Source organism: Tiliqua scincoides, chromosome 3 (assembly GCF_035046505.1).
Source record: "Tiliqua scincoides isolate rTilSci1 chromosome 3, rTilSci1.hap2, whole genome shotgun sequence".
NCBI classification, from domain to species: domain Eukaryota; kingdom Metazoa; phylum Chordata; class Lepidosauria; order Squamata; family Scincidae; genus Tiliqua; species Tiliqua scincoides.
The window spans coordinates 207011419-207034811 of NC_089823.1; the positions used below are offsets into that span (position 1 = coordinate 207011419).

General features: G+C 43.4%; 1 protein-coding gene across 4 annotated transcripts in view; it reads right to left on the reverse strand.

Annotated features, from left to right (window-relative positions):
• The window catches only part of DOCK10 (dedicator of cytokinesis 10), a 230435-nt gene that overhangs the window by 16500 nt on the left and 190542 nt on the right, over window positions 1-23393 (reverse strand). The window contains exons 34-48 of one of the 4 annotated variants that reach the window (XM_066622585.1): window positions 22485-22596; window positions 21307-21428; window positions 21099-21213; window positions 20366-20432; window positions 16530-16577; window positions 15012-15113; window positions 12794-12918; window positions 11626-11738; window positions 10728-10865; window positions 8035-8217; window positions 6419-6529; window positions 4761-4976; window positions 3188-3245; window positions 2650-2748; window positions 408-514 (exon numbers count right to left, since the gene is read on the reverse strand). In XM_066622585.1, the coding sequence (XP_066478682.1) occupies window positions 408-514; window positions 2650-2748; window positions 3188-3245; window positions 4761-4976; window positions 6419-6529; window positions 8035-8217; window positions 10728-10865; window positions 11626-11738; window positions 12794-12918; window positions 15012-15113; window positions 16530-16577; window positions 20366-20432; window positions 21099-21213; window positions 21307-21428; window positions 22485-22596 (1716 nt within the window). The remainder of the gene's footprint in view (window positions 1-407; window positions 515-2649; window positions 2749-3187; window positions 3246-4760; window positions 4977-6418; window positions 6530-8034; window positions 8218-10727; window positions 10866-11625; window positions 11739-12793; window positions 12919-15011; window positions 15114-16529; window positions 16578-20365; window positions 20433-21098; window positions 21214-21306; window positions 21429-22484; window positions 22597-23393) is intronic. The other 3 variants (XM_066622582.1, XM_066622584.1, XM_066622583.1) reach the window with 3 other exon arrangements.

Below are 23393 nucleotides of genomic sequence, written 5' to 3' on the forward strand. Positions count from 1 at the left end.
TTTATGAACCAAAACAGCTTACTCACTGATCCCCACAGGTAGTGGGTCTAATTTTATATAACAAAAGAAAAACGATACCCAAAAAACAAACTATAAGAACATAAGAACAGCCCCACTGGATCAGGCCATAGGCCCATCTAGTCCAGCTTCCTGTATCTCACAGCGGCCCACCAAATGCCCCAGGGAGCACACCAGATAACAAGAGACCTCATCCTGGTGCTCTCCCCTACATCTGGCATTCTGACTTAACCCATTCCTAAAATCAGGAGGTTGCGCATACACATCAGGCTGTAATTCTTCAGGCTGTAATCCTATGTGTGTTTTCTTGGGAGTAGATCCTAGTAAATACTCTGAAACTTCTACCAAAACACGCATAGGATCCAGCTGTGAATATCAGCACTACTAACCTCATTATATGGCGTGTCTTGCATTCCAGAGTCTTCTTTCATCGCCCCTTCTTCTTTAATATTTGGTGTAATGTTGAGGAAAGCTGGCCATCCCATTGAAAACAAGCCTTTTCAAGCAAAAGAAAGGGTCTCATGAATTCTTCAATAATTACTGATTGAAAAAGAGGATACTGCTATAAAGACAGATTTTTTTTTTTTTGGGTGCAATTTGCTGGGCACAATTGCTTTCTCATAGCCAAAAGCACGAACAGCACAAACAGAATAGGTACAGTCCTATGCATATCTACTCAAAAGTAAGTTCCACTGAATTCAAGAAAATTGCTCTCAGGTAGTAATGCATGGGATTGCAGCCCCAATGTGTGATAGGTTATACATCCCATGCAGTTCAATACAGTGCTTGCCAAAGTCACAGGTGCTTATAAGTTGAAGGTTCAAGATAAATATATTCATATCCAAAATAATTTTTGAGTAATTCCCAAATGAATCCCAAAATTGTCGTAAGGCTGACATGCCAAAACTTGAACCATTTGAACCATTCCACAGTATACACTAATCCTGTGTTCATTATAAAGAAATCCTGCAACCTGAATGAATGCTTTGTATTCGTCTGCAGGTACGAAAACAGAAATTCTTCCAAATGATGTAGATATGAAAATATAAGCGTCTTTCATACAATATATTTATTAGAGTTTGGCAAGCTCCCCTCCCCTGGCCTGAAAAGGAACAGGCCTGTCCCAAATGAATTAATATGAGTCCTGATTCAAATCAAATTAATTTGCTTAAATTTGAGCCCAGGCTGAATCAGGCTGCATTGCCCCATGCAACCTTCGCTTCTCAAACATAGTGGGGGAGGTAGCATCCCATGCTTCCTGACATCAATAAACATTGCTGGGCATACTTGGAGCAACATATCTTTACATCAGGAAGCACTGAGAACGACATGGGGAAAGCTTCCTAGCACTAATTTGATGGCCCACAGAGCATGATCATAGCAGCAAGCTGCATTGCTGGAAGGACTTGTCATTGTCCCCTTTCAGTTTGGGAAAGAGGAGTAGCGGAGGTGGCGGTGGCACAGAATCAAGATTTTTTTTTTTCAACCCTGGCCTGAACTTGGGATTGGTCAGGAAATGCTGTGGGACCCAAGCAAATGAAAATGATTTTTAATTTATCCATTTCAAGACAGAGGACCACCACTAATATTAATTTGATGCAATCTGAAAATGCCCATTCTGTATTTTTCAATTCACTTTTCTCTCTGACCTAATGGCTGGCATCCATTTGCTTCATAATACAGCTATTTTGCCAAGAAGCACACTGGATTTTTACCTTTTACATATATATTGCCTTTTGTAAACAGAAATGCACATCAGAACCGTATCAGTGGTACACACTGACTTCTGAAAATACAGTACAGAAGTGTTAGTGCACTGTTAACAATGTTCAAATTGATCGGTGTTAGAGGAATGATCCACACTGTCCCAACTTGGGAAAAGGTAATAGGTAATTGAATGTCACAATTAAATCCTGAGGTTCTAGGGTGTAAGTAATGCATAAAATCAATTGCTCCACATTGGGAATAAGTAGATGCCTTTGAAATTAACTTTACCCTGCTTCCATCCTTGTAAGAAACTCTGCAAACAACATGCAGCCTCCCACACCAGCACAGAAAAATGTAGCTAAAAGGTAATTCAACCTGAAAAAGGAGCACTGAATGATGAGCAAATTATCCCACTGTTTATGCTTTTTTTTATTTTTTTTCTCCCAGGGTGCTTCTGGAAACCCACAAAGGATTATAGATGCATCAGTCTGAGTGGGTGGGCACAAGTGATCTATACAGGCAAACAGTTACCCAGCTTCAAAAGATTAATTCCCAACTAATTCCTTGTTCTTTTTGGCTGTCATTAAAGGATATTTTGCAGGCCCCTTACCCAACATATGCAACCATGGAAACTCAATGATATGAGGTGTTGCCTAGGCTGAATCTCTGCAACTAAAAGTATATAGTACTTATGGCACAATATTTTAAATCCTTAAAACCTCTGACAGCAGACCACTGATAACTGATAGTTCAACCTAGAACAGAACTGGAACTATGTGATGAGACTTCCTAATATCAAAGAACATCAACTTGCACCATAACATTTTTCCTCTCTTTTGTGAATCCTTCCTTGCCTATCATAGGGAGTTTGTGTGAATGATGTTTATTGTGTGACCAATAAACAGACATGGTTAGAACACTCACTTCCTCCATTGTGAGTTGTTAGTAAGGTATTACTATCAGAGAGTTCAGCATCTTCCAGGAGCATACGAGAGGTACATATCTTTTCCATTTTCCAGTAACCTATGATAGTGTGAGATGTTATTAGCATTCTGCTATCTGTATGTGTTAATACATGCATATTTAATGATACACACAAAGAAATGTAATATAAAAGCCCCCCCTTGTAAATGAGAAATATTATTGTAATCTTAACTTTCACACAACATACATGAATGCTGCTACTATGAATGTACTAAAAATAGGCTGCAATCCTATATGCACTTACGCAGGAGTAAGTTCCACTTAAAAGAGTGGGACTTACTTCTTAGTAAACATGCATAGGAATGCTCTGATAATGTCTTGCCTAGGAAATATTTCAGAAGAGTCAAAGAGGCTTAAAGGATAACTCTAAAAGAACATGAATTTCATTAGAAAGAAATAGGTCATCTGAAATTTGTATTCACATTTTACTGTTTCTGCATCAATAATCTGATGTGCTCTTTGAATGTGTTTATCTTACCCTTTCTTTTCAGGTATTCAGCAATAAGGGCAGCTATATGGATATAGCACATAGCAGCCTGCAACAAGAAACCATTGTTATGCTTGCACATTTTAATATTAAGCAGTAATATTTTATCAAGCTATTAAGCAACGTAGATCTTGCTTTGCCCTGATTAGTGTCAGACCATTTTTGCAGAAAAGGTAATCAAGGTTTGCTTGACAGAGCTTTACTTGTCAGATCTGTCAGTGTGATAGTTTGCACAAAATAAAGATCAATGTTGATGTCTTTACTTAAGTTAAGCTCCAGTAAGAGTTATGAGGAGATTTGCTAAAAAGGTAAGAGAATGGGTTAAATAGAAGGATGAAGATTTGGCTTGAAACAAACATCCAAACCTGGGCCATGTGTTTAAAAACTACTTAATACAGTGGTTCCTAAAGTTCTACTCAGACTTTGGGAACGCTGTCAGTCTTTGCAAGGTGGGGGAAGGGCAGCAATGAGATTGGGACGATTGCACTGCTGCCGGTCAGGGAGGGGTTTTTTCCACTTACCCGGGAGTGACTAGGGCTCTTCGGAGGTTTGGGGAGGTGACCTCTCTCTGCAGCCCTCCTGGCAGCTTCAAAATGTAGAAAAAAAATCCATTTCCTGTTTTAGGATAAAAACTGGAAGTGGGTCTTTTGACCTTTTTTCTACATTTTGAAGCTGCCGGGAGAGTCGCAGGTTTCCCAGACCATCGAGGGAGTCATAGAGACCCCCAGGTAAGTGGAAAAACCCCCTCCCTGCCTGTCAGCAGTGTGATCATCTTGATTGCATTGCTGCTGATTTCTGGGCCATTCTCCTTAAAGCGAAATGGTCCTTTTCCAGTTCCCCTGGTGGGTCTCAAATAAATAATCTAAAATAATTGAGATGGATCTCCTTCTTCATGGGATGCAGGAAGACCCAATAAAAATGTCTGCAGTTTAACAAATAATTAAAACTAATGCTAGTTTTGCTACAGAGCACAATATATGGTTAGTAAGTTGCAACCAGTTTGGTTGGGCCAAGTTGTGCAGGCCTGATTTGTTGCCAACCCCTATTATTTTGATGGCTTATTGCCCTCCTGAATTAATAAATGACATTTCCATGCCTAACAGCATAGTCCTATACAAGTCAACTCAGAAGTAAGTCCTACTGTGTTCAATGGGGCTTACTCTTAGGTAAGTGTGCATAAGATTACAGCCTCTTTGGATCAATCCCTCTTGCTAGCATTTCTTTTCTTCACGGGGCTGCTGGTGGGTTTGTGGCCAGGCTTTGCTCAACCACAAAGCTCTGTGAGTAAATAAAAAGCACTTGTTTTAGGACAGGAAACTGCCTAATCTGTCCTTTAACCTCTATGCTCGAACCTATACATGTAAATCAGGGTAGCAGGCATGAATGGGTTCCTATTTCTTAGTGCTCCCTCATTAAAACACCAAGGCTGCAATCCTATCCACACTTACCTGGGAGTAAGCCACATTGACTATAATAGGAACATATTTCTGAGTAGACATGCATAGGATTGAGCTGAAAGAAACCTTTTCAATCAGACTATCTCTGGTACAAAATGGTGAGTTACCTCTGATAAGTCTCCGTTTCTAGCATGAATCTTGGCCATGCTCTCCAGCCAAGTCCTACGTAATTCAGGTGTGCTGGCATATGAATTTGCCAAACTGTACTGTAAATCCACCAGCATCTCAGGGTCCTTCTCATGTTCTTTCATCTGAGCTGTTGCCATTAAAACCGTTCTTATGCGTTTAGTCAGGTCCTTCACTTCTGCTGGAAAGTTACTGTTCTTTGGGAAAGAGAAGCAATGGAGTACTTTTATGCTCACAGAATCCCTATTAGCACATTAAAACACATACATTCAGGCCAGTATTATATCGTTTATTCACACATCCACTGAATGCATTATGTTTTTGCATGTTACTTATTTTTGCCTGGCATCTTATTTAGCAGTTGAGAATGGAGGCAAAAAGCCACTATATCTTTCAAGAACATTTTCCAGAAATTACATATACAACAGGAAGCAAGGAGCTGATCCTTAGTTTCCAATATTACTGCCCTATGCCCTTTTAAACAATTTTGTCTATACTGAACTCAGTCTGTATTATTTATGGAATCTCTCTTTATCCCACTTTTCAGGTGCATGTGCGCACATGCACATGTGTGATGGGAAGAGGAGGAAAAGTAGGGCTGTTTGCTGCTCACTGCTCAAGTTTCATATGTCACTTTCCTTGCTTGTGCTGCAGGTTGCTCTTGCCATAGACTGTGTGTTTTTAATTAAAGCCATGGCTGAACCTTGAGAAGAACCAAAGCAGACATAATGACAGTCAAAAAAGGAATTCCTTTGCAGCTAATACTGTCACTACACCATCCTTTAAAGAAAAAAATCCCAGCTGTCAGGGGAGAAGAGCCTGCAGTCCCTTTCAATTTCATCTGATTCCTGGTGCTCCATAAACAACGGGGACCTGTACTGAGTGGGGGCAAAATACTTGGAAGCAAATGTTTCGACAGTGTATCTAGACCAGGGGTGAAACTCATTTCATACCAAGGGCTGAATGGCATTCATGATGCCTGCTGAGGGCTGGAAGTGATGTCGTTAGGCAGGAAGTGATGTCATTAAACAACTCATAACCAAAAATAAGCACTTTTCCTCACATAGGAATTCATTAACTACAAATGACAGAAGAGAAAACATGCAAATCTTTATCATATTTCAAGATATGGGAGAGCCAATTTTCGTGGGGGCTGCCCTTTTAGCAGTAACACCTCAGTACTGCTCAGCAGCTGAGAGCCTGAGGGCCAGATAAAAAGCTTCCGCAGGCCGCATCTGGCCCCTGGGCCTTATGTTTGACACCCCTGATCTAGACAGTCCCAGTATGACTTGGAGCTAATTACAATTTATCCTGAGTTATGGATTTAAGTCAGAAAAAGCTCCAATAACTTCAGTGGTGCTACTCATGAAACAATATTCCATTCAGCAACAGTAAAGACATGAGAATTAGGGATCTGACTGAATATCAACCATCTGAAAAATTACATTTTTCAAAACTATTGTCTGTAGAATAACTGTAAAATACACTTTATGGCAGATTTTGTGTGCACGCACACATGTGCATTCGTACAGAAGGGCTGAAATGTTAACAGAGGAAAATGTGCTTTGAGATTTATCCCTCTCCAGGAGACAAAATACACAAGTATAAGCATAGCATACAGACACCAATAATTTCTTACTTTCATTTGCTTGTCTCCATTAGCAAAGTTATTTATAATAGCCAATGAATGTTGAAACCGAGAGCCTCCGATTCCTGCATCTGCAATCAACTGGCTTACAGCTTTGATCAGCTGAAGAAGACAAAGAGGAAAAAGGAGCGTCAACACAGGTGAAGCAAACTGGCAGCCCATAGCAGAACCATCAGTTTAACTGTACTGGACTAAGGGCCAAATCCTATTCAATTTTCCAGTGTCGGTGCAGTGAGGTGTGCACTGGATCCTGTAGTGGGGAAGCAGTCACAGCAGCCTCCTCAAGGTACGGGAACATTTGTTACCTTACCTCAGGGCTGTATCGGTGCTGGAAAGATGGATAGGACTGGGCCCTAAGATATCAGCAGGCAGGGTAACAGTTGTTCAAGTGGCCCAGCCAGGCAGTTGTCTGGGATTCTGTGTAGTGCTGAGTCTTCTAGCAGCTTGAATCAAAGCAGTGACCCATGATCCCATGCCAGAACTATCACTGGACATGCCCATACTTTTAGATTTGCCTAAAGATGCTGTCTATATTGTACAGTTTCTGTCTTTTAATCGTCTTTAGTTTAGAATGGAAAGTTAAAATTCTCAGGGTTTATTTTCCAGGGAGGCTGCACAAAAGAAGCCTGGGAGATCTGTACAGGAACAGACTAACATGATCCACTGCCTCCAATCTGTCACCACTGCCTCGCAAACCAGGGCAGAAGATATCCATCCAGCCTCTTACTTTTCTCACCTTGTTCCTTCTTGAACAATCCTTTTCAACAAAGCAGGATGTGCGGGATACAGGTGGAGCTCTCAGAGTATCCTTCACTTTCTGTTTTATTTTAAGGGACAAGGCAAGGAAGGGGCCAGGTGAATAGGTAAGGAAGCAGACTGATGAGGCTCCACCGATGGTAGGCTAGAGCAGCAATTGCCAAACTCATGAATGCTGTATCCTGAAAATACGGTCCCTGTTTGGACCACAGCTTACTGTTCTGCCTCTGCGTAGCTTGTCTTTTGAGTAGATCTGGGCACTGTGATGCTCTGGGCACGTGCATCTGTTGCCTGGCATCACAGAAGGCTGTGCAACAGGATGTCCAGGCAGATGCGACTGCCCAGAGCATTGTGGTGGCCAGATCTACTCAAAAGACAAGCCACACAGAGGTGGAATGGTAAGCACTACTCACAGATCTGGGATCTGGCCACCACAATGCTCTGGGCAGTCGCATCTGCCACCCTGGCCCCTGGAGTGGAATTTGAAGGAGTCTGGGCTAGAGGGTGGTGACAGCAAACTTGGGGTGAAAGGCAAACTCCATGTCTGTTTGCCGTTCGCCCCACCACTTGCCGCTTGACGTGAGCTGCATTGTCCCCTTAATAGGTGGGCCAGCCTTGGCTCTGTATGATCTGCAGGTATACAGCTGTCCCATCACAGCACCAAAGTGCTTCAGATGTATCAAATTAAAATAACACATCACAGTGATTGAGAGTGGGTATCACAGCACAATCCTATACATATCGACTCTAAAGTAAGGCCCATTGTATTCGATGGGGCTTATTCCCAGAAAAGTATGCACAGGATTGCAACTTCAGTGAGTTGCTTATTGTTAGTTATCAGATATATTCACCTGCAAATGGGACCTGACTATTGACTTCTGCTTATTAAATTCAAAGTTCTTCCTCATGAAGAAATAAAGCAGTGCGGAGGCTTCCGTCTGAGTTGACCGTGACCTGTGATTGCAGCACTTAAGAATCTCATAGCAGAATGAGCCACATAAGTCAGCTTGCCCTTGAAAGAATGCTGAAGGGAACTATGGAGACAAAATTTTTTTTTTAAGCATGGAAAGACAATAATGCTTTTTGCACAAATGCAGTATCTATCAATGTTGGTAACATACCAAGGTGCTTCTATACAACAGCTAAAATTTAAGGCACTAGTTTTGGTCTGTAGTACCATCTCCATCTGCAATATAATCTCTAAGGCCCATTATGGCATTATGGTTTCCCTTAACTAAGAGACTGTAAGATTGCTGCATCAGTCCCACATTAAATTATTATTATTTTTTAAATGAATGTACCGCACATTTTTACCATTCAATGGGGCACCCAAGTTGGCTTACAATATGAAAGGAACACAATAAATAAAAAATTAAAACATTAAAACCTGATTCAAAATAAATCAGTCCCCAATGGATCACCAATTAAGATCAGATTTATTTTAAAAGTGCCAGCCCAATGTGTCAACAGTTAAAAGCCTGTTGGAATAAAAAAGTCTTACAGCCCTAAGAGGGAAAAATCCTTAATTCCAGGGGAGGGAATTCCACAGTTGGGAAGCCACCACTGAGAAAACCCTATTCCTAGCCGCTGCCACCCTCACCTCGTCTGGTGGCAACACAGTCGGAAGGGCCCTCCCGATGACAGGAGAGTGTGGGTAGGATTATATGGAAGGAAGCGGTACCTCAAATATCCTGGTCCCGAATCATATAGGGCTTTAAAGGTCAAAACTATCAATTGGGCCTTGAAACGAACGAGCAGCCAATTCGTTATACCCATTTGTGGCTACTCAATCTTTCTCAGCCATTGTATAGGTAAGCCAGAAACTGTTAGCAGCATTGCTAAAACAGATATATATTATATAGTACCTTATGTATAGGGAAAACTTAATTTGAGGAGTGAATCAAATTGATTGGACATAGAGATACAGCATTTTGATTGGCCACTAGAAAACAAAGGGCTCCCTCACACACTGCAGCTCAGTATTTTCAGAAAAAATTGGAGGGTCTATTGGAAATATCTAAGACAAAAATTTTAAAAAAATGTTTGAAATATGCTAAGGGCCCAATCCCACACATCTTTCCAGAGCTGATGCAGCCATGCCAATGGGGTGTGTGCTGCATCTTGGGGGAGGAGACAGTCACGGAGACCTCCTCAAACTAAGTGTTCCCTCACTTCAGGGCTGCATTGTGACTGCATCAGTGCTAGAAAGTTGGATAGGATTGGGCCCTAAGTCCCCCACATACAGTACAAACCAGTTATGTTCTGGGGTATGTATGCAAGCTGAAATGTACATAGCTTGAAAAATCCAATTCTTGCTGGTCCAGAGAAGCACCACCAAAAGACATACTGTGCCCACGTGAGAGTGCCATTGCATCAGTCTGTAACCTGGAAGTATCTGTAACTTGGGGAGCCAGCGTAGCTTTTAGTTTGAAGTTTTTGTTGGATTTTAATCCTGTTGGTAGTTTTCTCTTATTTACTAATTTGTGTTTAAATTTGTATCTAGATGTTCTGCTCATAGGGCCACAAAGCAACACAGCACTGATATAGAGTGTTCAAAGAGCTTCACAGACATTATCTTGTTTGAAATAGTTACAACAACCTTGGCAGTACCATCACACCCAGTATCCTTCTTGCAGGTCCTGTGCATCAAATGTAAGTTGTGTTCAGTGGAGCTCAAGTCAAGTATGTATAAGATTGTAGCCTCAGGCTGCCTGGTTGGTTAATGGCAGTGGCAAGATTCTAATTCTGATTTATTGTTCGAGATCTTCTATCATGTAACATTAGCTTGAAAAATTTCTTTCTGTTTTGATACCTTTTTGGGTATCAGATTGTACCTTTTTGGGATACAGATTGGGGGTACAGATTGGGCAGGAGGTCTGGTCTAGAGGGTTGAGTCTCCATTTGCCTGAAGATAACATCCGAAGGTCGCCAGTTTGAGGCCACCGGCACCGTGCAACCTTGAAGCAGCTGATAAGCTGAGCCGAGCTATTCCATCTGCTCTGAATGTGGGAGGATGGAGGCCAGAATGTGCGACCAGATCAAGACAGAAACATCTGAATGTTGTGGTTTCTTGAAAGATAGAAACCTTCTTTCAAATTGTAAAAATCCCTACGGGGATTTAAAAATTGCCTGCCTATGTAAACTGCCTTGAATAAAGTCTAAGGAGAAATCTGAGGACCAAGAAAGGCAGTATAGAAATACCTGTATTATTATTATTATTATTATTATTATTATTATTATTATTATTATTATTGGTTCCCTAAAGCAAATATACTTTACATGACTATGAGTACAGCAGACATTGTCACTGTGCCCCTCTCTTGCCTTGAGATGGGCTGCACGTGCTCCAGCCAGTGACATAGGACGATGTCACTATGGGAGCTGGGGAATGCAACTTGGAGGCTACATTGGTAGTGATGTACCACATCTGGGTGTGGAAGTTGGGGGCAGAGACAGGAAGGGATGGAGCAATGCACTGGCACTGCCAGCCTTACAGTATAAAAAGTCCACCATAGGCCGAGGGCGAGCACATACCAGGACTTACCTTACTCACAAACAATCTTAGGGCAGCAAAGACATGCTTGAGGGCTGCTGCAGAATGATTGATTTGCAAAAATAGCAAGTAGGTATCAAATACTTTTTTCATCAATGTATTCTGGCAATCAGACTGTTGCAGCTGTCTCTGAAAAGTTAATCAACAAACATATTTCAGCCTTTTTGGTGCAACATTTTTGGCTTTCTTTCTTGGAATATTTTTTTATTCATTTATGTAGATTTGTATCCTGCCTTTTTGCCCTCCTGCTTACCCTGAGGAGACCTCCAGCCTGCACAATTCCCCTTCGAGATGCAGCAGAAGCCATGCTGACACCATTGCACTGGTGCAGGGGAATCTAGCAGGATCGGACTGCCTATCACCCCCAACTAAATATAAGACTAAGCTGCTAATACTGCCTTACGGCCATAACGGCAGTCACAAAACACATTACAGTAGTGCCCAGAGACGTGCTGCTGGAGCACCAGTGGGGAGGCTGAAGCCTCCTTGCATGCACCAATAGACCTGAAAAGGCCCACTGACACAGGCAGGATGGCTGGGAAGTTGGGACGGGGCAGGGGGAGGGCAGAAGGGGTGTGCTGGATGGATGAAAGGCGATGGATACAGAGGGTGGGCAGATTGGGTATGTGAAAGGGGCGTGTTCAGTGACTGAATGAGGGGTGGGTAAATGGATTCAAGTCCCATGGTATGATATGGAATGCAGTGCATCTCACATGCTGTCTCATATCAAGAATGAATCAGAATCAAGTTCAGATACAGTATGACTTGTGGCTCATTCTTTGTACGATGTCTTTCTTCCTCAATAAACTCCTCCACAAGAATAGCTCGGCACAAACTATTAATGCTGTGGTTTTTATGTATTCTTTCATAACGTAGCAAAGAACAATACCTGGTGGTGCTGAGTGAAAAGGCAAAGTAGGTCAAGAATAGTGAGGCAAACTTCTGTGGCAATGTTGGCTTCAGTATCTACATAGTGCACAATATCAGTCTCATTAGACCCACCTACAACAAGATTAATGAAACAACAGATTTAAAGGTAATTGGAAAAGAGCAATTACTTCACACATGCCAGTACTAAGGTATCAGCCATTTTAAATCTGTACCAAAAAAGTTAGGCTTTATCACCATTTTTTTAAAATATTTTACTTAGGCTGCAATCCTATGCACACTAACCTGGAAGGAAGTCCCATTAACTAGAATGGAATTTACTTCTGAGTGATCATGCATAAGACTGGGCTGTTAATGCATTTATATCTTGTCTTTCTTCGGTTGTGGAGCTCAAGGTGATGTACGTTGACTCCCCAGGTCTTCACCCATCCAGTCACTGACCAGACCTAAACCTGCAGAGCTTCAGCAATGTACCTACATCGTATGTCTTCAGATGATGTCATGGAACCAAGCTGTTGTGTTTAAAACAAAAGCTAGGGGAAGGGTAACCTTTGGGTCAGTATTTCACACATGGGTGGTCTATCCCATTAAAGTCAGTTGGAGTTTCTAGATATTCAAGCATCTTTGAAAAACGGTTTGCTCATGCAGGTATTAAAAATAGACTTTGCAACAATGAAAATAATGATACAATATAACCAGGACTGAGAGTAATCTCTGCCAAAGGTTGTGAAAAATCTACACCAAGATGTCTGTGACTAGCACAGATTATGCAAATTTAACAATTGCATACTTCATTTATTTTTACAAAATTCACTCTGCTTCTGCTGGTCTTGCCTACCAAGTAGCACTAAAGGTCTCCCCTGTTTACTCATGCTTAGCCATCCTTTTGGTTTCTGAGAGCTCCCTAAGCATTTTCAGTCTGGAAGATTCCTTGTGCCGAGTCGTATCATTGCTTCATCTAGTTTAGTATCATCAGTAGCTCTCCAAAGCTTTGGACAAAGAAGTCTTTCCTAGGATACGAAGGACTGAACCTGTGACCTTCACCACGCAACGAATGTACTCTACCACTGAGCAATAGCTTCATAATTTCAGTAAGCATGGCAACAGCCCACACTAGAACAAAATGTAACTTTTGGTACCTAGGCAGCTACATTTTCCTTGGTGCTTACTTGCAATGGTGCTGTCTATCATTTGCAGAAGTTTAGGGTTCGAAAAAGCATTTTTGCCACGAATGATGGGTAAAGTTTGAGATCTGTGATGTCGGTGAGCCTCACTGCTAGAAGCAGAATGTATCCTAAGAAATCAGAAGACAGAAGGTTTTGCTTAATTGTCATATGTCATTTCCTAGCATATGTCATTTCCCAAATCCTTCAGATTGCTCTTTAAAACACTCTATATACTGTAATATTTTATGTATACTCGAAATATATACATAAAATACTTTGTATACTTAGCTTAGGTTTGTATACTTAGCTGAATTCATATCGCTGTGTATCTCCAGAAAGAGATAGAAATAACATAATAAAAAGACAAACATGCCACTAATATAAGTTCATACTTATCCTCAAGTACTACATGCCTGCAGAAATAAGGATATAAGGATGTGCTGGGCTAGGGTTTTGGCATTAGATTTCTTTCTCAGTGGTACTCAATAATTAAACAAAAGCCTTGAAAAGCAGACCACCTATCATAAGAAGCATTAAGACATGTTAGGACTACATTAACACAAATGCATCTTAACAAGCAAACACGTATTCAATGCTTGCTTTGGGGAGTATGTAGAATTTGCAGAAGCAAACCTCAGTTGCTATGCTTTTCATTTGGTGAGGCAATGTGCTGGTCCTCCCGTAAACATGCAACAATACAATGGCCCACTGAAAGGTTTAATTCAGAGGGGCCCCTGCCAGGCCCAGCTGTAAAGTGAGATCAGTGCTTATTTTGGAGTGGGAAGCAAAGGAATGCATCATTTTCTCTCATGCTTCATTTGCTCCAGCCATATGCCAAGACTATTATGCTGGCAATTGTTGTTTTCAATTAGCTGCATACGAACAAAACAGCTCTGTGAAGACCAAACTGCATGTTTTGTTAGATGCACAGTTTGACCCTGCATTTGTGTGTTTTTCTTTTGTTAAAAGCAGCCATGAGGAGGATCAATCAGGACGGGAACTGTGGCACATAGGAACTGGCTATTTAACTTGTTCCTGCTGCACCACAGTCTTGAGTGGAAAAAAATTGCCCCCCCCCAAGCTGCTTTCAGTCCAATGAGGTCATTGACCCATCGGCATCCAGAGCTAACAACAGCTTAGCTGCTGCATTTCTGTGATGATTGTGGTGGGAAGAGAACAGATTATGTATGTTCCAGCCTACATGCCCCAATCTCAAATTGCATGTGACATAAAACATGTCAGTGTAGCTCTGACTTCAGTTTCTCTCCTAGGGCAAGTAGGCAAATCTGTATCAGGACTGTGGCAGGGCAACTGGTGAGACCTTCCTTCCATGTCCATGATTACCCTGAACCAGAATGGGCATTCTTAGCATACTGGCCTATGTCCATGCTATCAGCTTTGCCTGCGGTAGATTTCTGGCACAATCCTACGGCAGCGAGCTCTCTGCCGGTGTCCACTGTTGCAAATTGCCAAAAAGCAAATTGCGAAAGCATGCCATCTAGGTTGCTGGCACCGGTGTCAGGACCATCACGTGCTGGATGAGGTAGGTTCCCTGCAGGGGCAGGGAAAGGGTGGGAGAAGGTTGGAAGGGTATAATGGGGTGGGGGGAAGGAGGCAACAGGGGTAGGGGTGGGTGAATCGGTCCCAGCAGGGGCAATGGCAGACACTGAATTCCAACCACCTACCCAGGCCTGACCCACCGACACAGGGCAAGGCAGACCTGCACCAGCAATATCGCTGGTGAAGGCCTGAGTAACTCCAGTGCAGCTGCTGGAGCTTATCCTGGTGCAAGGGATTACTCTTACTCTGCAGAGCTATCCAGCAGTCAAAATTCCCTTGCAGAATGCAAACAGAAGCCATGCTGGAGCTGCTGAATCAGTGCATGGGAACTTAGAGAGGATTGGCTGTTAATCATTAAGCAGCTTTGTCATATCCAAGGAGGTATGCTGCCAAAGATGTTCAGTTTAGCAGCACTGGGATGAACGTGACTGTGTCTGCTAGTGGAATCTGTATGGGAGGAATGCCTGGGCACTTGATAAATAAAAGCTATACAAGTCCCTGTCATCACCATCACATAGTTTGCTACACTTATGAACAAATGAAGAAATTATGAAAACAAAGTTCAAAGGCCTAGAAAATGAGCAGTGTTTGAGGCTGCTGAGGAGGGAATGGATCTATTAATTAAATACCCCTGAAAGTTCAGCAAGAAAGCAGATCTTACCATTGGGGCAGAAGCCCAGATGTCTGACACGACAAGTTGGAGCCTTTTAGAGTTCCATTATTCTGGGTAGTTTGAACAAATTTAAATGCAGCAGCAATTTTCCTATGAAAAGTAATGATGATAATAATTTAAGTTACTCTTTTATCACATTATGCTGAAACTACAGCAACTGAGAAGACTAAAAACATATCTGGCAAAACATAATAGAACTCCCCAAATCAATTAATACAGTTCCTTTTAGTTTTTGCTGCTGGAAATGTAGCAGACAGAGAAGTTCATTGTTTCAGCTTGAAATGAAAAACAAAACAGCACAATATGGCCAAAGAAAACTGCATGTCCGACCCGGGGCAGCTGGAAACATTATCTCACACTTTTGAGATCATTACCAAAAATGAATGCTCCAAGGAAAGAAGATTTCAGGTTCTAACTCTTGTAAAATATTCTTCATTTCATTGTATTACCAGACCTTTAAATCATGATTAAATCAGGAAAAGCTAAACACAAACACACATTTACTTACAGTACAATCCTATCTTGCGTTGGAACAGGCAGGCCAGAAGGCCTGCACTGTATCCACTGCAAAATTGGGGCCAGAAATGGCTCAGCAGGAGGCAAGGAGAAACTCTTCCCCTTACCCCCGGGTAAGCTACTAAAGCCCCAATGAGTTTTCTTACATAAGAACATAAGAATAGCCCCACTGGATCAGGCCATAGGCCCATCTAGTCCAGCTTCCTGTATCTCACAGCGGCCCACCAAATGCCCCAGGGAGCACACCAGATAACAAGAGACCTCATCCTGGTGCTCTCCCCAACATCTGGCATTCTGACTTAACCCATTCCTAAAATCAGGAGGTTGTGCATACACATCATGGCTTGTACCCCATAATGGATTTTTCCTCCAGAAACTCGTCCAATCCCCGAGTGGCACAGGAGGTGGCACAAGTCTGAGGAGAACGAAGCGGCTTCAAGCTGTTCTGCGCTACTTTGGGAATGGGTTTGGGATCCGGCATAATAGCCTGGTCCCATCCCCACCTCCCACTCCCCGCCCGCCCACCCCCAGGTCCGCCCTTCCCCGCCCCGGAACACCTCTCTCCTGCCTCTTCCCCACCCTTCCCAGACCCCCACATCGGCTGAACTCGGCAGATGCAACCCTTCTTCCCCAAGTCAGCACAGAGGCTGCATACAGACTCTGTGGGCCAGCACACTCTCCTATGCCGGCCCAGCTGACTCCTGAGAAGGAGCAAATATGCTTTACGGCATGTTTGTGACCCTCCTGGGCCAGCGCAAGGGACTTGTGCCAGCCTAGGGTGCTGTTAGGATTGTGCCCTTAGTTACTTAGCTTCTTGACATAAACACGGTCATAAATATCTTGTAAGACAAGTACAGGGTTTTGGAATTCAGCCTTCTGTGAAAGACTGTGTGGACTGAACAGAATGTACTGATGTTTGTGGCATGTACATGTTAACAAGTGCATTCTAAGTTTCATCATTCATAAAATTCAAGACTAAAATATAATTACCTCACTATGTTTCGTTTTCCTAGATATCTGAAATTTTGAAGGCAAACTCTGAAAGATAAAAAAAGACTCTTAAATCATTTTGCTCAAAAGTAGTTTTGCTCTATTAACACAACATCCACAGGAACAGTTTGACAGACACATACTGACATACTGAATTCCTTTAACTGGTTGACAATTAATACTGATGTCCAGGAGACAGACTCAGGTAGACTGCTTTACAGAAGATGACCAAATTGTATCTGCTGTGGATTGGTACCTCTTCCAGTGTGCCGACTGCTATCAAGTAGTCAGACCAGTCAGTAGCATTGCTATATAAGTGCAGGGGGTTGCAAAGGCACCGGGCTATAGCTGCTGAGGGGGGCAACATCAGGGGCTGGGGAGCAACATCAGGGCAACTCTGCCCGCATGCGAGTTGCCTTGGGCTGCTGCAGTTCTGCCAGGTGCCCTCGCTCTGTGTTTGGGCAAGAAGGAGGTGAGGAGATGCGTCGCATGTCTGTTGCTGGCGTAGCCTGGACAGGGGTCAAGGCAGTGGGGCAGGCACTGAGCGGAGAAAGTTTGCAGCTCTGCTCTGCTGTGGGTGGGGATTTGGAAGGCTTTTGTGGGGCGCTTCAATGCAGGGAGAGGAGGTGCAGGAGGAGGAGGTGGCGGCGACAGGGCCTCCTTCTCCTCCCTCCCTCTGCTGAGAGCCAACAGCTGCAGGCGTTGAAGGCTTCGTTTGCCCCTATCCCACCAGAGCCAGCAGCGGGAGGGAGGGAGGATGAGGCATGTCACCCACGCCACCACCTCCTCCTCCTCCTGCATGGCCTCAGAGCACAATCCTAAGCATGTCTACTTAGAAGTAAATCCCATTGTGTCCAATGGGACTAACTCCCAAGAAAGCGTGGACAGGATTGGAGCCTCAATCGGACAGGCACAACTGCCTGCCTACCTCAAGACCCAGGTCTTCCTCCCCCCAGCCATAGCAGGAAAGCCTTCCTTTCACTCACCCACTCAGAGCCAATCCTTGGCATGTCTACTCAGAGGTAAGTCCCAGTGTAGCCAATGGGGCTTACTCCCAGGAAGGTGTGGAGAGGATTGCAACTCAGAGCCCAAGCCTGTGCTGGTCTACTCAGAAATAAGTCCCATTATAGTCAATGGGGCTTACTCCCAGGAAAGTGGGGCTGGGACAGGAACTTGAGAGCCCAGCCCAGGCAGGTCTACTCAGAAGTAAGTGCCATTATACCCAATGGGGCTAACTCCAAGGTAAGCGCAGATAGGATTGGAGCCTCAGTCAGTCAGGTGCAACTTCTTCCTCCCTGCCTGCCCTGAGTTCTCCTTCCCCCACAATCAATGTGAACAGCAGCTTCTCCACAGCATTCCCCCCCCCCCCACAGTGGCTGGACCCGAGCTGTGCCACCAAACAAAACGGCGGTGGGGGGGCATGCCTCCCCTCCCCTCACACACATAGGGCTCTCCTCAATGTAGCCCATTGCCCGCTGTGACCCAATGTGCCTGGCTGGTGGGGCGCGTGCCAGTGGTGGCGACTGCTTTTCTCCCCACCCCTTGAGCCTGATGGGGCTGCAGGAACAGCCCAGTGTAAGACCTCAGAGGGAATGGAGGTGAAGTAGGAGGGAGCTGGTGCTGGGGGAGGCAGCTTGGGGGATGTGGCAGATTTTTTATTTTTCACTTTTTAAAAAAGTGGGTGTGAAATCAAAACCTGGAAGTGATGTCACTTCCAGATGTGACATCATTTCCGGGGCAACATCTTGAGCTCTGCACCGGACAGCAGGATCGTTAGCTACGCCACTGAGACCAGTTGTTAAAGGTGCTCTGGTAGCGTGCTACTCAGTGCACTGCTGAGATGCTGGTGGGAAGGTGCCTTCCCACCAGCAGATCTGGTGCCTTCCCACCAGCAGATCATGAGCCGCCCGCCAACCCAGGTAAGAAGGTGGGGGAGGACGGAGTGGGGAGGGCAAAACGAGGTGGTGACAGGGGCAGGGATGGGTAGATCGGTCTGGGAAGGGGGTAAGTTTGGAGGCAGTGGTCACCAAATCCTAACCCCCTTCCTGGACCCAAATCCAATGGTGTGGGTCAACATGGACCAGCACTGGCTATTTAGTTAGTTCAGATTCTCATAGACCTCCCCCCCCCCCGCACCACAGAGCCTTACTCCCAGAAAAGGGAGCAATTGTTGCCTTACTCAGAGGAGATCTTTGCAACTGCCACCCTGCAGGATGAAGAGGTAGCCATATTGATTCTGCTGTATTGGCCATGGGGGAAGGATAGGATTGAGTTCTGAGTTTCTTCCTGTTGTCGTGTTGCAGAGAACGCTGCATGACTAAGGGCGCAATCCTAACTAATTTTCCAGCACTGGCATAGCTGTGCCAGAGGGGCATGAGCTGCATCCTGCAGTTGGGGGGCAGTCATGGAGGCCTTGTCAAGGTAAGGCAATGTTTGTTCCGTTACCTCAGAGCTGCATTGCCCTTATGTCAGTGCTGGAAAGTTGGTTAGGATTGCAGCCTAACCATGTCTAGAGAACCATGTCTTCTTGACATTATTGATGTATTTACTTACAGCATTTATAAACTGCTTTTCAGTTTGAGAGTCTGAAGTAGTGAAAAGGAAGTAAAATTGGTACATAGTGACTTTTCCCTGCTTTTGTCCCATTGTGAAGTTTTCTTATGAATTTGCTTCCATATTACTAGAAGAGTAATCAAATGGTGAATTGCATCCTGAGCAGGAGATTGTTTAAGCCCAGCCAATGAACTTATATAGGTAATCATTTGGGGGGAACAACAGAAGTGCAGTCATTACTTGTTGTCCAAAATTCCATTGCTCAAAGCAACCCATTCCTTCCTGGGATACTATTTTCCAGGGTAGTGCCTGCCTATTAACAAAGGCAGCCAACAGTTTGTTCACTTGACCTTCTTCAGAAAGGATGATTATTTTGCCTATTCTCACAAGGCTAGGAATTCTTGTATAGGACAGAGATGATTCAGCTGAAATTATTTCTCCATCAGTGGATATTTTAGGACTAGGCAAAGGAGCACAGTTTCACACACAGAGTGCAGCCAGAAGTTGGCCTTTAGTGTGATAAACTGCAAGTATGGCAAGTCAGTGCTAAGAAGGGCAGAGGACAGCAAGGATAAACAAAGCGAGATTGGAATATTCCCTGCTCTGCTGTGGGATGTGATATACTGATTTTGACAAAGGGAGTACACGCCTTTCAAACACATCACAAAAGAAAGAAGGAGTATTTGACAAAGCTTCAAGAATGCCCATTAAGAAAATACTTTCAGTCTTCCATTCATGAAATATTTTTAGTCTTCCAGCCCTATCCAGCTTTCTAGATGTGATGCAGCCATGCCAATCGGGTATGCACTGCATCCTGTGGTGATGGTGGGCAGTCACGCTGGCCTCGTCAAGGTAAAGGAACATTTGTTTGTCATCACCGCTGGACAGTTGGATAGGATTGGACCCTAAGTTAGCACCAACCCTAACTAGTTGGGGCTAACACACACAGGCTTTACTCATCAATTTATAATGTATTTTATGGATTCTGTTGAAAAGAGGTAAGAGAAACAACTTCAAAATTCATGAACAATAGGGGAGATTGTCAGGGATATATCTTGGGACTTTATATCTCACTTTGGGAATCTGATAAAAAACGAAAATAATTCCTCTTTCATAGATGAAACATAACTGCAAAAATGAAGTTGTGAATTAAAAGAATTAAATGTTAAAATGACAATAATAGTCAATAAACATAAAATTTATACTTGGTTTTTTTTTTTTTTGGTTCTGTTTCCATTATTAACACAACATCCTTGGAAGAATAAACCTCATGGTGAGCTTACTCTAAAATGTTGAAAAAGTCTGTGATCTCTGTAAATGGGGCTCTCTGCCAATATGAGATCAGCGTGTCTGGAAATAAACAACAAAAAAATATTAAATGTATCATAATTCATAATTAAATCATGATTCAAGATTACATTGTAATTAAATCATAATTAAGGAGTTTGAGAAAACGTTTATAGGAATGGCTAAGTAAAATACTTTATGTGCATCCAAGAAAATTCTATTAGGGCCCAATAGTAACCCCCAACATCCAACACCATGCAGTTGCACTGTCAACATGTGCACTGTTTTCTGTGGTGGTGGAACCAGACTGCCAGTGAGAAGTAAGTAAAAAACTTTTTTACTTACCTCCCGGTATGGTGCCTAGTTGCCTATGAGTCTTCTTGGGTACATGTCAGCTCTTTGACGAGAGTCGGTTGGAAAATTGGGGATAGAATCTAGCATGTGCTGTTGCCACCAATCTACTCCCACTAGTCCACTCCCCACCCCCTTCTCTCCTTGTCCAAATCTCCACCAAACCGCCCCTTCTACCACCTTACCTGGACTGGCAGAGCATCACAATGAGTCTGACACAGGTGTGGAGCTGCTGGCCATTTCCACTAGCAGCTCCATCACGCATGACAGCGGTGCAACATTTGCACCATCACAGGGCCATTAACGAGAGTGGGTTGATAGTTTCACTGTTGTAAATGGCCCACAGGATCAGGCCATTAGTTTCTTATTATCTCTCACCTTCTGAAATTGTTTTCATAATGTGGAGGAAGCACATCAGGAGACTTCTCGTTTCAGCCTGATCTAATTTGTCAAAACGAAGAGCTGATCCAATTAGAGATAAAGGTCTCACAATCTGTTGAGTTGAAAACAAAGCATCTTTAAAATTATCAGAGAGATGTCCCATTCGCGAATATTATCTTTTGACTGTTCAGTCATGCACATGTACCTTTTCACAGGTCTCCGTCCCCTCACTGTTCTTTTCATTGGTGCTCGGGTTAGAATCGAGACTTGCTAAGGAGCCTCTGGAGTCAGCATGGTTTGCTGCAGAAATAGCTACTGATGAAAAGGCTGGAAACAAAAGCCACAGCAAACATGCTAAAATGATGATTATGGACACAAGACATAACAATGGATGCCCAAAATGCCACTGCATTACAAAATGCATGACTGGCATTGTTTTTGAGAACACAATGTATTGTAATTATGAAAGACACTGACGGCTGTAAGTCTAAGTGCATGAAATACATTTGACATGTAATGATAAATACAATGACAATTTTTTTTTTGTTACTGATGGTTTTGGGTGAACTTAATACATTCTCAGGCAGAGCAAGAGCAGTCCAGAAACCCCTTAACTGGAGGCTTATTTTATGTATCAATCATGTATCAATCATGTTTAAAAGAGCTGTCCCATAATTTGGACTGGAGGGTGAAATTGGGGGAACAAAATTTGACCTATTGAAAGTCCATTTTGTTGGACTTTGAAAAAACTGATAACTTCTTTATACTGTATTTACGAGAAAAAGGCATCTTTAAGAAGTGAATATGAAACATGTAGTGCTTCTGCCACAACAGGTTCATATTCATGGGTTAGATAATTGGTGGTGTTTGATATTAATGACAGAGGGAATAAGATGTGGGTGTTATAGCTTTAACCCAGTTGCTATCTGAAAGGTTAAGAGCTACCAGAAGACAGCTTTGTGCCCAACTGTCCCATGTAGCTAACCATTACTGCTACAGGTTAGAGCAATTCCCTAGAAAGTAAAGGGTTTCTAGGCACTGAGTGGCCCTGCCAGCACAGACTAGCCATTTGACTTTTCTCAACAGGAAGTGTTCTAAAGACTTCCTGTTCAGGCTGGGCCTAGGCAATGGTGGATATTCCTAGCTTTTGGCTTGTTTTCTAGTTCTGACCTCCCACCCCAGATTCCTGACTATACTCCTAGATCCCGGGCCCTGGCTCCTAGGAGTCTATGGCTCAGCTCCAACACTGGGTGATGAAAATACAACCAAGTTTGTTTCCATGCCTTTAATGTAAAATGAATATATTGTAAGCAAAAACCCCAAAATAACAAAACCCACAGCAGAACAAAATAGAAAGATTTCTCTGTGCGAGTGCTTTCATACCTGCTATGGAATTAAGAACATCTTTGGAAAAAGAAGTGTCTACAGAGTTTGCATGTTTCATTGCTGCCTGACTCTGAAAACCTCCAGCAGTACTCAAATCATCCCTGGATCCCTGGATTTCAATGAAAACAGGCAAACTGATTTAGTAACCTTTGACCAGCTTTCAAAACTCTTCTGCCTCTTAGCTTAACTGTTTTACAATTGCATATGATCTACAGTCAAAGCCTAACAAAATCCCCCTTCCCCGGCCAATGCAGTGTAGTACTGCATCCCATGGCTGCATCCCCGGCCACTAGTACTGTATCCCATGAGGAAGTAATCCTGAGGTATTCTCTGGGTATTGCAACATTTATTCCCTTGCCAGGAGGTAAGCCTTCACTGCCTGAATGAGTCTACTTGAACCTGCACCAGCTATTTTGGTGGTCTAAGTCTCAGTAGACAGGGTATTGAGGCTGGGATAGGATATCAGCATTACCACTGCCACTGATACGGTTCCCTTCCCAGCTTCAATTTACTCCTCTTCCTGTACCAGTTCTCATCCACCCCTGCCTCCTGATGGCCCCTTGCACTGACTTACTGGCACTGGTGCTCCTTGGTATCCTGTTGATGCATGGCCCTGGCCACTGTTGGCGGTGGCCTGGCCATGGAGCTTTAACCAGGGTAAGGGGACAAATGTTCCCTTTTCCCAAGGAGATTTCCAGTCTGCTCCTAACCAGTGTAGGGGCTATGCAGCCCCACTGTGTGGTTAGGTTTGGGCTGCTCCTCACATAAAACTTCAAAACTAAGCATTGGACAGTGTAGCTCATTTAAGTCACTTGAAACTAGTGAATTTGGGCTGAATATATTCCAAATGTTGCTAAATTAATCTAACTCATCCAGTAGAGATGGGCAGGAGGTCTGGTCTAGAGG